The sequence below is a fragment of the Neodiprion pinetum genome, chromosome 4 (genome assembly GCF_021155775.2).
Source record: "Neodiprion pinetum isolate iyNeoPine1 chromosome 4, iyNeoPine1.2, whole genome shotgun sequence".
NCBI lineage: Eukaryota > Metazoa > Arthropoda > Insecta > Hymenoptera > Diprionidae > Neodiprion > Neodiprion pinetum.
This window is the reverse complement of record NC_060235.2, coordinates 3085021-3100936: the sequence shown is the minus strand read 5'-3', so window position 1 is coordinate 3100936 and position 15916 is coordinate 3085021. Positions and strand designations below refer to the sequence as shown.

The 15916-nt window shown below is 38.9% G+C and overlaps 1 protein-coding gene across 5 annotated transcripts in view; it reads left to right on the top strand.

Moving 5' to 3' along the window:
- Positions 1-15916, top strand: part of pxb — a 182804-nt gene that overhangs the window by 154014 nt on the left and 12874 nt on the right. For all 5 annotated transcript variants that reach the window (XM_046621214.2, XM_069135264.1, XM_046621213.2 and 2 more), the window contains one exon: positions 4161-4273. In XM_046621214.2, the coding sequence (XP_046477170.1) occupies positions 4161-4273 (113 nt within the window). The remainder of the gene's footprint in view (positions 1-4160; positions 4274-15916) is intronic.

The following is a 15916-nucleotide window of genomic DNA, read 5'->3' as shown; positions in this document are numbered from 1 at the left end:
TGCATGCGAGTATAAAACTCATCCCTCTTTTTTTCAACGAGTAGAAGATAAAAAAAAAAAAAAACTAAATAAAAAAAAAAATAAAAAACAGAAACAAATCGCCGGCACAACGCGTGTCGCGTGCCTTGCCTCCTGATAACTATGAAACCCTTTTCGCGATTTCGCATGCCGTTCAGGGGCGTTCTAAAGGGGGGGGGGGGGGGGGGGGGGGGGGGAGGGGCACGATTGGGAAAGGGCTGCGCAAGTTCCGCTCGGTGATCCTGTTTACAATGCGGAATCGAAACGTAGGCACGTGTAGCGCGGTAACCTATGCAAATTTTTGGACAATCGTGTAATTACCGAGTGCCGCGGCATTTCGAGAAAATGCAAAATGCGTATAAACGGATATGCGTAGGTACACGCTTTACAAGTCACGTACGTAAATGTGCGTAAACTCGATGGCTAAATCGACGAGACAATTTTCAATTTGGTTCGTCGACATTGTTGCATCGAAATCCAGTTTATGCTGATAAAACTGGGGGACGAATTGCTAACGAAATTCTGCCCTGTTTATCGTTGAGAATGATTTTGAATTTTTTACACATTTGCGGTAGGAAAAATAATCGACAATTTGCGAAATGAAGATTGAACATTTTTTTTTCTTAAAATCGATTCAACGACGTTGGTTGATATGTAATTTTTTGACTGGATTTACAAGGAAAATATTTGATTTTAGTAAAATTTATTGTTTTGTTTGTAAATTTTTAACAGTGTATATTTTACTAAAGTTATGTTGCAAGTCTTATCCACCGAATGTTAATTACACAGCAATTGCGATTGAATTTTTTCTAATGAATATATATTAAATTGTAAATAATTAAATAAATTGACAATTGCGATATGATCGTTTACTTGAAAAATATTTTTATTCATTGCATGTATGTAAAGTTGAAAAGTAATATTATTTTTTAATAATCAGTTAGCAACAATTGCTGATATTATCTTTTAGAATTGTTTGATTCTGCGCAAAAACAAGTTGTAAATATTTTGTTTATTTTGCTGTGGTTGTTTTTTTTCTTTTTTTTTTTCTTCTCTCTCTCTCTCTCTCTCACGTCTTTCCTTTCGGTGGTCGCGTTTTTCTCGCAAAATAATTCTCACTATTCGCGCATCCGAATTATCGATTTCCTAACCGAGGAGCTCGAAATGCGCGGCATTGTAATTATCGAACATCGGAACATCCTCGAGTATAAATTCGTGATTTTCTTGGGCGAGCCGGCTCGGGTTAATTGGATCGTTTAATTGGCATCGGGTTATGTCTGAGAGCCCTGCAGGGTTACGCGGCATAAGGTATTGAATCTCTACGCTCCTTATTATTTCGTTTAGCTGTATTAGCGATCGTTCGAAAACCGACCGACCGACCCACCACCGCTCTCTCATTCTTTCTCTCGTCCGCGCTTTCGAAAATAAGACGGAAGAGAAAATGCAGAGAATGAAATAAGACGAGGAGAGGCAACGAGGCCGATCAATACGACAACCCGCGGCCTTATGACACGAATCGAGGCGAAGACGAGAGTCTCTCTCTCTCTCTCTCTCTCTCTCTCTTTTTATTTCTTTCTTTCTCTCTTTCTTTCTTTCTTTCTTTCTTTCTTTCTTTCTCCCGGAGTTTGACGAGGTGAGTTGGAATATGAAAGGAGGGGGAGGGGAGGGAGGAAAGAAATGGAAAGAGAGACGAGAGTGTAAAAGAAAGCTGAGAATAAAAGCTCGGTGATACGATTCGCCCGGTGGCTTTCCAATTTTTTGAAAGAAAAAGCGGGATGGACGATGAAGGGGAAGAGGAAGAGGAAGAGGAATAAGGAGAAAGAAAGATGGAGAGATAGAAAGAGGGAGAGTGGGATTCTCTTAGTTTGGCACGGGATGGGGTCTCCGCGCTGAATCCATTAGCGGACGCCATTAATATCTCCGTAATGATGAGTGATGAGCAACGCTGGCTCGCTAAGAAGGCGAAGGAGAAGGAGAAGATGAGAGAAAGGCAAGAACGCACACACGCCTAGAGCTTGCGGGCACTTTCTCTCTCTCTCTCTCTCTCTCTCTCTCTCTCTCTCTCTCTCTTTCTCTCTGACAAATGCTGCTTTTCTTGGCAAACTACCAAACAACAACCGATCCGCACTGTATACACGCCGAATCACGACCCCTCTACGGATCTCTTTGACGTGAGTGGTGGGGGATGGGGGGGGGGGAGGGGGGGGGGGGGAGGGTCAAAAGCCGGCACCCCAAAACTCGATCCCTCGTCATCCTCGTTTACCGTAGGATCGAAAGATTCGGTCGAGTCGAGAAAGTCGAAAAAAGTTACCGAGATTTTTCCAAACTGTTTAGAGTAATCTTGAGAGAGCCAGTGAAAATTTTGCAACGTCGCGAATATCGACGGTCAGGTTAAAAACTCGTCGAAATTACCAAAATACATGTAACGCGATCTATACAAAGATGTGTGACATTTTTTTCTATCCGATGTTTCAATTTTTTTTTTTTTTTTTTTTTTGTAAACGGAAAGATATACGAAACGTGTCTCCTGCGCGACGACAAAACGGAACAGAACAAGACAAAAAAAAAATGGGACAATTTTGCATCTAAGAAAAAAATGCGGAAAAGTTGGGAAATTTTTTTTTTTTTATCATAGAAACTTGAAACACCGCGAGTAAAAAATTTTCAGCAATCATTTGACGGGGGATTAATCGATGAAATCGAATCTCGTTGTGGAATTTTAAAGCCGTGCTTTTACGGGCGAAGGAGGGATCTTATTAATCGCATTATTAATTAAATATTACCGCCAAAGCAAACAAACAACCTTACCGATCGAGCCCTGCACTTGCCTATGTACGTGTATACGTATATATATATGTACATGTATATGGATATATTTTCGTATAGATTCCTATGTATTATACTATACGTAGTGTAGTATATAAACCGGTGTCTGTATAATATAACTCCACGGCGTCGAAGGCGCGTGGTAAAGATTACCCCGCCACCATAGCACTCGGCTTACATAAATTTCCATATACTTTCGACGGAGTTTCCTCTCCGCGAAGAGCCTTGAACTAAAACTTGGCGCTTCAACCTCGCTGAAATTCCCCTACCTTTTTACCCCCTGCCCTTTATATCTCTCTTTCTCTTTCCCTTTCTCTCCCTTGTTCCGATGTGAATTTCGCTATTTTTTTTTTTTTTTTCTTTTGTATTTTCGCTGGTTTTTTAACAGCTTATACTTTTTCTTTGTTTTTTAAATTCGCAAGAATTTGACAGATAATCGTGGGGAAATTTCGAATTTTCATTCGTCGCAAAATTTGAACGAATAGATTGTGGCGGACGATTTTTTTTTTAATCGAACAAACGAGAGATGTTATTCAATGGGATATCGAGCGAATGATTTCAATTCATTGATATTGATTTCGAGTGATTTTTCCGGGATATTTACAGCATGTCAACTGATTATTATTTATTTACAATCTTACTCCTGATTTATGATAAATTCTTAGCGTTCCAAGCGATTTTCATTAATTTTCAGATGAAATAGAATCACGGGAAATCGTAGAAAAATTACTAAAACTCTTCTAGAACGTTGGAAAATCATTGAAAATTAGCAAACTCTGTAAGATAAATATAAATAGAATATTGATGAATTGAAACCGTTTGGCGTTTGCGGTAAGACTTGTAACGATTTTCATTATGCGATTTTAGGTGACTTCCAATTACTGAATTAATTTTTATCGATTCCTCGTTTGTTTCTCGGTTGTACCAATTTTCATTGAAATCCATTCAACCGTTCTCAAGATATCACAATTTTTATTTGATTTTTTGGAACTTTGTTATTTAAATTATTGAAAAAGTACCGAACCGAACGAATCCAAAATCAAATCAGTTCCAAGTTTGGAAAAGCCGCTTCGATTGAGACGAAAAAAAAAAAAATTGTATATCTAATAACAACCCGGACTGTTCATTCTCGGAATGATCACAACAACTTCCTATTTTCTCTGAAATCAGAGAAACGTGCGAAGTTGGAAAAGAAAGAAATCCATTTAAAAACAGGCAAGCCTTTTTCTCGCTCGTGATTCCCTCCGAACAACGAGTAAATAATCAATCGTCAGGGTCATGATCGCACTCTAAGAGTATCGTTGTTCTGCTTACAGATGATAGATGCCTCCTACCACACAAATCCGTCGCTCCAAAGCACGGCGCTGATAATCACGAGCGCCGTCATCCTGCTGCTAATGGCCGCAATAATTTCCGTGGTATTTTGGAAGTGAGTAAATGAACAAATACGTTATACATTACGTGCACGCGCACTGCGATACATCATACAGATCTATACACGATATACCGGGTAACTTGAACTCTTGAAACTTTAAAACGAACCGCGCATGCGCGAGTTTTATCGGCCGTTCGCGAAACTGTTTCTGCCGGCGATGCGGTTCGTACGAATTTTCGAGGTTAGAATCTCAAACAATCGAGGCAGTGACTCGGAGAGGTTTGGGAAGCGTTCTCTCGTCGAGTCGGTAAGTTGATTCTTCGAGGAACGGTCGGAGTCCAATGCTTACGCTCTTTGAAGATTGAAAAGTACAGATTTTGCGCAGGTTGGCCCGCCTGCGCGGAAGATTTCGCCGACCAATGACATCGAACTATTCGGCGCATGCGCGGTTCGTTTTCAACTCTCAACAGATCGTCCCGGTACGTACGTGTAATCGATACGATACGGCGGCGATGATCGGGATAATCTCTTTATTCGCCGCCCCTGAACCCTGGAGACGTCGCGAGGCGAGGCGTCGTCCCGAGAAATGGGAAATCATTGGTATTCGAGTAGCTCTTAAATTAGCCAAAAATAGTACGGCGGCATCGGGGGGTTGTTTTAGTGCCTCCGCGTGCCGCTGACAGTAATGTTTTTCCCTTTAGAAACAGCTCGACGAGGATTCTCAGACCCCTTAACTACCCGTAACTACCCGCCCATACGTGACTCTGCGGGAGCAGAAACGAACCCCGGAGTTCGGGATAGAATTTATCTACCAGCTATTAGATTTACGAAGAATTACCCACCGCGCTCTTGCAAGCTTCGATAATTTACCCGAAATCTCGTCCGTAAACTTTATGCCGTTAAATCCGGGTCGCCCTTTGTCACCCTATCGTTGTTTTTTATTTCTTTCATTTTTTTCATTTTTTATTTTATTTACGTCTATTTTACAACTATACTCGCGCAGGTCAATTATCAGGACGATATACTCGAGTTTAAATTCCTCGTGTGCAGTCCCGGGATGAAAAAGTGTGACTGACTGTGAGAGACAGAAACGTGTAGGGACTTGTGTCGTCCTCTCCCGTCGCGATCCTGTCTCTATTTTTGACGTTTACATTCACGTTAACACGTCGTGTTTTCCATCTAACGCAGAAACGTGAACCCGTAGATATATAACACGGACTCTCTAACCTCGGGGCAATTTAAAGGGGAAGAAACGACGAGCTGTGGAAATAAGTACAGTTTTATTTTAGCGATACTTTTTCGTCGCCGTGACGAGGGAGGAGAAAAATTTGAAACTGACGCGAATTGGCAGACAGATGAGAGAAAAGTTTTGAAGAAAAATCGGAGGAAAAAAAAATTAAATTTTTGAATGACAATAAATTTATACACGTTTCTTTGTTATTGGTTTTTTTTTTTTTTTTCAATAAGAATACAAACTGGGAAAAACGTAATCGTTTGTTTAGAAAAATTATACGTTTGTTGGTTAAACGTTCGAAAATCGATTTATTTCCGTTAGAAACGGAAGTTGAAATTAAACGGGACGTTGAAATTTTTCGAGCTCATCATCTCGTTGTAAAATCCCGTAAGTTTCGAATTCTTTTATCGAACCGTTTTCGAGATCGTCGCTAAAGTTTGTCGGGACATCCGAATCGACGTTTTTCTAAAAAGCTGTTTTTCGGATTCTAGGGTTTCAAAATCATGAGAAAAATTCGTCGAAATTCGAAGTAGTGATTTCCGATCGAAAACAATGCTTTTCATTTATATAATATCCACCTAAAAGTGGATGAAAAGTAAAAATTCTAAACCTACAAGCTACAGAAATTTTCCAACTTATCGATTGTCAGTTTTTCACAAATATACACAAAATCTGTTCGACCGCGTTCGATATATTTTTTTCTTTTTTTTTTTCTTTCTTCCTTCCTTCCTTTTTCTATACTCGAATGTTCACGCTCCGATAATCCTTTAATACCGTAATTCGATCCCCTCGACCCGTCCGGTTGTCCATGAGGATTGAAGAATTCTTGCGGTCGCATACACACCTAAGTTTAGTTCACCTTCGGATCACTGAACCAACAACCACCTTAGACTCGGGTGTAGCGGTTGACCGATGCCGGGCAAAACTAAACCGAGGTTTGATCTTTCCTTGTAAATTCGGTACGCTAAATATCAAATAAGAAAATTAAAGGATTTTCACAGAAAGATTCAGCCCTTCGTTTTTATTTCTCTCGAGAGAGAATTTTTTCTTTATACCTTTTGTTTTGTTCACCTTCCAATTTACTTCATATATGTATATATACAAACAAGACGGTCACCCTTATTTCTAACTTCGGACAATCACGCTCGATATTTTTGCCAAAAATGTGAAAAAATCTGCTGTACGATATTATCCACGCGAAACCGAAGTAAGAAAATAAAAAGAAATAAAAATTTAAACAAGAATTATCTTGCAACAATTAATCCGGCAAATTTCTTTGAATCGTTTTTTTTTTTTTTCATCTTTCGACAAATTTCCAAACCAAAAACTTGAGGCAATGTCGCATTTGCATACGTATACTTACGTATCTAAGAGGCGAACCTGCGGACGGTTTTCTTGTTTCTTTCTACTTTCATTTCATTCCAAACATCAGGAACGGACCAAATAACGTATCGCTGTAAAGTCGAGAGGCGTCTCCTTCGGATCGTAACATATTCGAAAAACGGTTAGAGGTTGAAGCGTATCGTATAATATTATTCTCATCCGTAGGGCCCGGCATTTTTACCGCCTCACACTTCAGACGATACTTTGGTGATCGAGGCGATCGCCATCTTCGTACACGTTATGCGATATAAATATTGCATCTCCGCTTCCCCTTCGGCCCGCCTGAAGAAGTTCGCTCGACGGTTTTTATTTCTTCGTTTTTTGTTTTTTTTCTGCGAAAAATAAATTTGCGACAAATAAGAACAAGTTTTTTTTTTTTTCTTTTTTTTCAGCCCTTTAGTCCGACTGTTTTAGATACTTACGAATCTCAGACTTTTGTTAAATCATTGCAATATTTAAAATAAATTTTACTACCCCGATTTATTGACTGCCACAGTTAATTTTATAACCATGATCGACGATTTTTTATACTTTCTTTATAACGATCGAACGTTGTCGCGTAATTTTGTGATAATTTTCAATTACGTGGAATAAATTTGTTGAAAGTTTTAGCACAGATATTTTCTCCCTTGAGGGCGAGGGGCTGGAAGTCGAGGAGAATGAGAAAAGAAACGAACCCATTCGTCAAATCAATCTTCGAGAATATTCAAACAGACCTGGAAGTGATGCGGAGGATAGCGCTGATTTGCATGCTATAATTGTTCGACGAGATTGCAGATTATAACCCAGGTGCAGCCGACGTTATATGTATACTGTGAACCAACTATATTCGTGTAATCTTGAACGTTCCCGTGTATAACCACGAGTGCAGACAAACCCTGGCACCGACGGACGTTTCCATAACGATCGTTCAAATATTAGTTCCGAATTCCGATCAGCCGACGAAATTCGGGATGTTGAAATTCCTCGTTGAATATATTCACAAGATTTGTGTTATACGTACGTACGGAAAATCGAATCGACTCTGTTAATTTGTTCCCGTTCTATGATTTCAAAACACGAATCGGCTCTAAGTGTAATCGCAGGGAAAAAAATCGGTGTATTTGAAAAATAATTTGCGAATTTCCATCGCGACCAATTCTGAAAAGTGTTTTTTTTTTTTTTTCTGTGAGGTTGAAAGAAAGATTCTTTCCAAATTTAGTAAAAAAGTGAAAAATCGAACGAAAACCGTCTTGGACATAACGCAAGAACGCTCTTCTTTCGAGAGAATCTTTTTTTTTCAATCCACAAAAAGTTTTCAGACGTTGCCGCGGTGGAAATTTACAAATTATTTTTTCACGCAACGCCGTGTAATTTATATAAAATGAAAATTTCAAATTTAGAAAGTGTCCTTAACTCAGGATTATTACGTTTCAATCATCTTTCGTTATTTCAGAAAAGTATTCGTTTCGGTTCAAAAAATCAATTTTTCGAACTTTAACCAAATCTCTGTAATTCGAAAAACAGATTTTTAGATAAATGTCGGTCCAGATGTTTTTTCCGATTGTTATTTTTTGTTTTTTATCATCGCATCGAATCGCCGGTCAGAAATAGGTTTATATATATATATATTATATATATTATTATTTTATTGCCGACGCTTTTGGAGAAAGAAATCAGTGACGAGATCCGCGCAATCCGCGTTTCGAAACAACGGACTGTTCTCGGGGTGGAGAAGGGCAAACACGAGCTTGCAGGCGTTTCTTCGAGGCTTCGCTAACGAGATAAAGCGCGGAAAGAGAAAGAAGAAGAAGAAAAAGAAAACTCGGTCGAGTGTGTATGCCGGGTTTATACGGACTTTGGCACTTTGTTGTACATACAGCAGGAAATTCCCTCCCAACTTGAACTGCGCTCCGTTTTCGCCGACACCGTGCTTTTCCGTATACGTGCAGTTTAGGAAATAACGAAACTCGAAATCCTGCTGCAGCAGCGTCGTGAATTATTTAAGCGAGTAGATACGTTTATGTGCGAGCAAAAGTCGGTCAATTTTTCTGATTCACATATCAACGATCGATTATTCAATTCGGCGGAGGCTCGTTTCGTTCAATGGTCTGTTTCGTTTGCAATATTTATTTATACATTATCACCGTAATAAATTAATAACAAGCATCGTTATCGACAAACGTGTAAAGTCGACCGTTTGAAATTTTGAAGCAGTATAATTCTGGGATAGTTTAAATTGAAACTTGATGTTACGTGGAAATATTACATTTTTGTTTTTTGTTTCTTGTTAAATGACAACTGATAACGATTTTGAATGAAAACGGATCCCAGTCGAATCGAAAAATCGATCGTCGAGGTGTAACGAATTCTCCAAATCAGTCTAGTTTTAATTTTCTCGACTGTACGGTCGGGAACGCATCATATACGAACGCGATTGACACGACCTAATGCACTTCGTCGGGTACCTTATACATGTCACTGATACTACAGTTATCATCCTCCGCCCCCGCATCGCGGAATCTTCAGAAACCCACGTAACTTCCGGTTCCCCATTATCTCATATTATACACCATAAGTGTGTCTTTATGTTTACGAATTTAAGTCCCGTATCGTTATCATTTTTTAACCAAGAATTATATACGAAGAATGCAACGCATTCGTTGTATGCAGTTTATATTGTCACAAGTACCTACCTAATTTGTATCCTCATATGTATTTATATGGTGTTTTCAATTTTCTCTACTCTGCAATTAGGTTGGACGTTTTTTATTATTTTTTTTTTTTTTTTCTCGTTAGAGGAAATAACGCTTGACGTTATGAAATTAGACGCAGTTTTGGCGAGTAGTAGTTGAATTATTTTATACTTCCTATATTTGAAAGCTAGAATTAAAATCCGATTCAATATAATTCATAAAAGTGAAAGATTTTTCAAACACTTTGATATAATCGCTCGTCAACACTTTTAGTCGCACATTAATTGCGCCGAGTCAACTTTTATAACAAGACGTTTTAAATTCAATAACTCGAGCCATTCCAAATCCAAGAACCATCGATTTTCAATTAAACAACATTCTGAAAATTCTGAAAGTAAAAATTGCCGTCGTCCGGCCGTAAAGAAATGGATGAAAATTTCGCATTGATCGATGAACCGCGACAAAATGTTCCTTGCGTATGAAATATCGAAAGCATTGCAGTCTGCGTTGAATGAAAAGAAAGCAAAAAAAAAAAATAAAAAACAAGATAAGATTCAAAAAAAAAAAAAAAAAAAAAAACGCATAAAAACAAAAAAAAAATCCGCGGTTAAGCGACGAGTGATTCGAATGTCAGGTCAGCTTGTGAAAATCGAATTGCTACTTGTTTGGGTAGCGCGAACGTGACGACGACGTTGATTTCCGAGGGCCGGCTAACTTGCCAGTAAATTCCGTGCAGGAAGTCCTGCCCCAGGAGGAGAGAGGATGGCAGAGCCGCGAGTCCTCGTCCCGTCTTCTCGGTGTGAATTCCGAATGAATGGGTTCCCCATGCCTGACGGTCTGTCACCACCAATCATAACCCATTCATGCTGCCCCGGGTTAAATTACCCATAGAGAGCCCGACGTTGCTCGAAAAACAAACGAACGACGACCTTAGTCCCTCTCCTCGCACACACGCCTCTCCTCCTCCTCCACCCCCACGAATCTCACCCTCCAAACCCCCCCCTTTATGCTGCCAGGCTGTAATTGTGTTGGCACAGAGACTCCCCGATACTTCTGTGTAATCAGCGATCGCCTTTGAAGCGATATTAGAAGCTACGAAGACTCTCTCTCGGGGATTCGCGGGATTTCAAAGTGATGCCGGAAATTTTGCCGGAAAACGTTTTCAACCCCTCCGGGGCTAACAATGAGTGTATATTTACCGCTGCAATTCTGGCGATGTAAAAAAAAAAAGAAAAGAAAAAGAAAAAAAAATTTCTTATCTCGATAGAAGGGGGGAGGAATACCCGTTTCATCGTTACATTACGGTTTGAAATAATTAAAGGGTTGATTGATATTTATTGAGGATAAAGTATTGTTATTTCGAAAGTAAATCAGATTCGTAGATTAATGAAGAATTATTGAAACAGATATCGGAGATAGGATTCAGATTTCATAAATCTCAGGCAGATAAATAACAAAATATTAATTCACATTAAATACAGAAGAAATTTGATTTTATTATCTTTTAATTTATCAGAGAGCTGAATTCCGTAGCAATAAATATCCGAAAATTCTGTAATTATACCTGCGTTACTTTGATTGTATAAGCGGGAGGTTACACAAAAGCTCCTAAGATTGTCGTTGAATCGTTAAAAGTATTAAAATTTGCACTCCATGTTGACGAATAAGAAATTTGAATTAGGCACGAGGAAGCAAATCCAAACCCCCTTGAGATTATTCTCTGATATCCGATTAAATTGTAAGAAAACCGTAAAAGAAAATATAGAATCCAGCCGAGGTGTCTAAGATTGTAGGAGGGTCGGATTTGTGAAAAATTTTCAAAAACTCGCTTTCCATTTTTCTTATCCTTGGTCTCAAAGTTAGAATCACTTCGATTTCACTTCTCAGGTGTAAATCATCGTCGATATTTAGTCTACGATTTATACTCTTAAAGAAACAATTCTTTCTAACAGTATACGATAACAGATCTTGGATCATTTGTCAGGCGTTGCGTTTTGTTTTCATATTCTCTTTCGTTTTTTTCTCTCCACTTTCCCGAGATGTTTATCCCGCGACACGGGAAAAGACACGAGTCGAAATTAGGGCGGGAAGCCGCAGGCTCGTGGTTGGGGAAAATTCTAAAAGTGGATTTCCAAGTTAAAAGTGGTTTAGCATACAAATTTATTCCGGAACTTTGGTCATTTAAATATCTATGGTGTTTCAATCAAGAGGTGGTGGCTGATACGTGTATATATGTATATATATAAATATATATATATATACATGCGTATAGCTTCTCTGACCCAGTTTCAGGTGAATACTTGCAGCCAATATTCCACGCAGCCGGGAATTTATCAAGGTCAAAATTTTCTTCGCTTCATCCCTACCGACGATCCCATTAAAAACTCCATACAACTTTTTGAAAAAGATGATCCCGAAACACCCGCAGCCTCTCCGCCCTGTTTTCTTCTTCTTCTTCTTCTTCTTCTTCTTCTTCTGCTTTGATCGACGTCGTAATATATTTCGGTAGGTACTCGTAATGATATTTGCTCGTTAGAGCTTTTCCGCCCTCATTTCCCGCTAACAACCCGCCTGCAACTCAAATATTCGGCTATCTCTGTTTCGCGGTATCCTGAAGTAAGAAAGAAAGGAAGAAAATAAATTAATTAATTAACAAGTACGAGTTTTTTTTTTGTTTTTTTTTTTTTTTTTTATATACCACTCTTCGATATGCCGGTTCATCATTTAAAGGCGATACGATTTTTTCCTGAACTTGATCCCGCGGAATTACGATTCCCGACAATTTTCTTTCTTTTTCTTGCTTTTTTTTTTTTTTAAGGCTTCCCTTTTTTTTCCCCCCGTTACCACGTCTCGGGAAGACAGACTTTGCGTGTTTATTTCGAAACAAATGTCTCGTATTTATCGAACTCGAAGGGCGAACCCCGCCTTCAGCGAATATTGCACCTAGTCGATTTCTCGCGTATTTTTCCAAGCGTGATTCAATGTAATTCGGTTTAAATATTCCAAGACGCGCGGTGTTTTCTCGCCTCGGAAAATATCGCCGCCAGTTCTTCTCGGTGAAACGAATTCGAGAATTGAATACCGTTATCGTGGCGGTTACGAAACCGAGCGTTAAGCCGCGGAGAAAGAAAAAAATTCATACCTCAGAGTTACCCAGAATATTGTCATCTTTGCGATTCAATGGTTTTTCATATTGTTGAAATTATATGAAGAAAAAGTGAAGGCAAAAGAAAAAAAAATAAATAAATAAAAATAAAATTCCAACACTCGTTTTCATTTTCGTTGACACAAAGTTATTTTATTTCTTGATTATTGTAAAAAATGACAACAATTAAGGGGTTTGCGGTTACCGGCCAATTAGAAATTATTTCTCTCCTCTGTGTGGTGGGAAAAATTGGGCAACGTTTAACCTCTTCCCCCCCCGGGATATGTTTGAAAGACACGGAAATTTGGAATAACGGTGCGATTCGAGCCTCGCTGGGAAATTAGGAGGACTTTGGAAATAAGGGACGAAGATTCGCCCATCCGGGCCGGTTAATTAGCAAGGGTTAAAGGCTCAGCTGCAAAATTAGCTATTCACCGTTCACCCAACGGAATCCCTGAGATACAAATTTTGCCAACTTGCCTCTCAAGGGTTGAGAAAGAAATCTAAAAAAAAAAAAAAAAAAAAAAAAAAAACAATCCTGAAGGGGGGTGAAAAATTGGGGGATGCTTCGTTGACCGAGCGACCGACCGACTGACTGATTGTGAGTCCCGAAGACCGTGAAACGGAGCTTGCCGAGTTTCTGCAGATGCAAACTAATTCGTGAGCTGGCGAGGAGAGGATTAACCTAACGCAAAGCAAACATTATCGAATCCCGGTTAAAACCTAAACTCGCAAAGTGATAAGCGAACTCTTCGAGGGGTTCGGTCTGCCGAAAATTAATACTTCCAATCAATTCTGTTGGAATTTTAATCCGAAAACAATTTTTTTTTGTTTTTTTCTGTCTCTTTTAGACTCAGTGAAACAAGTCGTGTCAAAGTTCAATTTCACCCACACGTTTGCACCGATATTAATTATGATCAACAAATGGCAACATCGAACTGAATTGTTTATTGTAAATTATAAAAAATGATAGTTTACCTTTATAATTTCGTTATTTTGTCGTTTTAAATAGACTTTTGGAAAAAATGAAAATGGTGAGAAAAAAAATGAAATAAAATAAAAAAAAATAAATAAATAAATAAATAAAACAAGCATCGGGCGACTTTTCTCTACGGTTCTCGGTCTCATTTTCGAGTGACGTGGAGACGACTCGACTTGTCAGGGACAGTCCGGATTAACGTCCGCTCAAATTCAGGGGGTCTTACGGTCACGGGTTATGGGATTATGCGGGGTATTACCCGCTCGCTTCGTACCCCCGGATGCACGGAGTTGGTTGTATAACTGTATTTTGGAGAAATGAGCTGAGCTGCCTGGAGAGGTGAAATCCGCCAGTTATTACTTGACACACAATTCCTGCTATTGCCCACGCATTATCTCCTCCCGCCAGGCCATTCTCATCCCTTACCAATTCGCGCCCACCGCTTTTGTCCTCGTTTCGAGGATCCGAGTCGGCCTCAAAATCGCGAGGAATATCCTTTCGGGACGTACAGGAGTCGCTTTAAACGTCAGTTTCAAGTTTTCCATCCCTTTTCGAAAAAACGAAAAGAAGATAAATAAAAAACAAATCCTCGTTTCGAAACTTCGGTAAACCGTGATACGGTACAGTTGACAATCGAGAGATTCAAATTTTGTAAATTAACAATAATTTCTGTTACAAAGTTTCGTTAGGTTAACGTTATCGAATTCTTTCCAATTTTTCGTCGTGTAAAAATGAATCCCGTCAGTTTTCAAACGTTTCGAATTCGCGAAGCTTTCTCGAAGTCTCGCATTCGTGCATGATCGCGTTCTCGTTTTCTCGTTTTCTCATTTTTTTCGTCCGCCCCCTTTCATCTACGTCGTTTTCAGATGACCGCTCTGACCCGTCGAATGAAATTGGCAACGGATGAAAGGCGCTCGTGCAGTCATTTAACAGCGTACTAAAACTAGCCTGCAGTATTTGCAGAATAAGCCCTTGGCAATTCATTATACCTTTAGAGATAACGCGAAACTCTTCTCCCGAGGCACGCACACCGGCTATTACCCTCTGAACAAGCAATCAAAATTGCGAATGTGGTCGACCGACGAGTAATATTCTCCGAGGAGTTTACACGCTCCATACAGAGCAGTTTCCGCAGGTTGGATGTATAAACTTACACATCGATCATCTGTATTACAGTTGTTCCGGAATTAGGTATTTGGCTTGATGAGAATTTTTTGCTTATCGCGGTAGGTTTTGGAAAAAAAAAGAAAAAAAATAACGAAATGTTTATTTAGAAAAAGTACATGTTTGGTGGTGAAACGTTGAAAATCGATTTATTTTTGGTGGAACCGGAAGTTGACATTAAACGGGACACGGTCATTTTTCATGCCCGTTATTTGGTTGTAAAATTTTTTAAATTTCAAATTCTTTCATCGATCCGTTTTCGAGATCATCGCTTTTCGAAATCTTAAAAATTCGTTGAAGTTAGAACAAGTGATTTTCTAACGAAATCAATACTTGTCTGATATTCGCCAAAGTTGATGAAAAATAAATGGATATCGACCAATTTTCAACTCGATGTATTTTGCAAAATGTTTGAGTGTCGGATAGTCGGTCAATTTTTCTGTTATATGTAACACATGCACACTTCTTCTGAGGTTATAAAAATCACAGCTAATATATAACCAGACACCTACAGGACACAATTTCACACTTCAACCCCGGGTTCTTGATCTGGTGATTGAACGATCTCTTCACGATCCGTTAACTCTCTCGGTAAGAGTAAGTACGAAGAGAGCTCCGACTGAAAAACGATCTTTAGTATAATTGAAATTTATGACCCTTGTGAAATATTAACTTGGGATGAGAATTACGCGGCTCTTAACCGCCGGATAAAATACCCTCTATACATATATGTCTGTAATACTCATCGCTCTACGTGATTTATAACTATTCGCTATATTATAAGGATACGTTATACGTCTATGCGTGTTGGTTTTTACTATTCTGATAATATGTGCGAAAATGTTTAATTGGCTCTGATGATTGCAAAAGCATTAATTCTTACCCAGCGTACACGGTGCCATCAAAAAAAAAAAAAAGAGAGTACCAATGATAGATACCAGATAGATTAATGCAATGTTTAGTTATAATTCTATCACCTACTTAGGGAGTTTTAACCACAGGATACCACGTGATCGATTCAAGAGAACCCATCAACGAGAATCGATATAATTTTCTTTCAAAACTTGGTAACGATTTGAAATTTTGCCTGAAAATATTGCACCAATTTTCAATCATC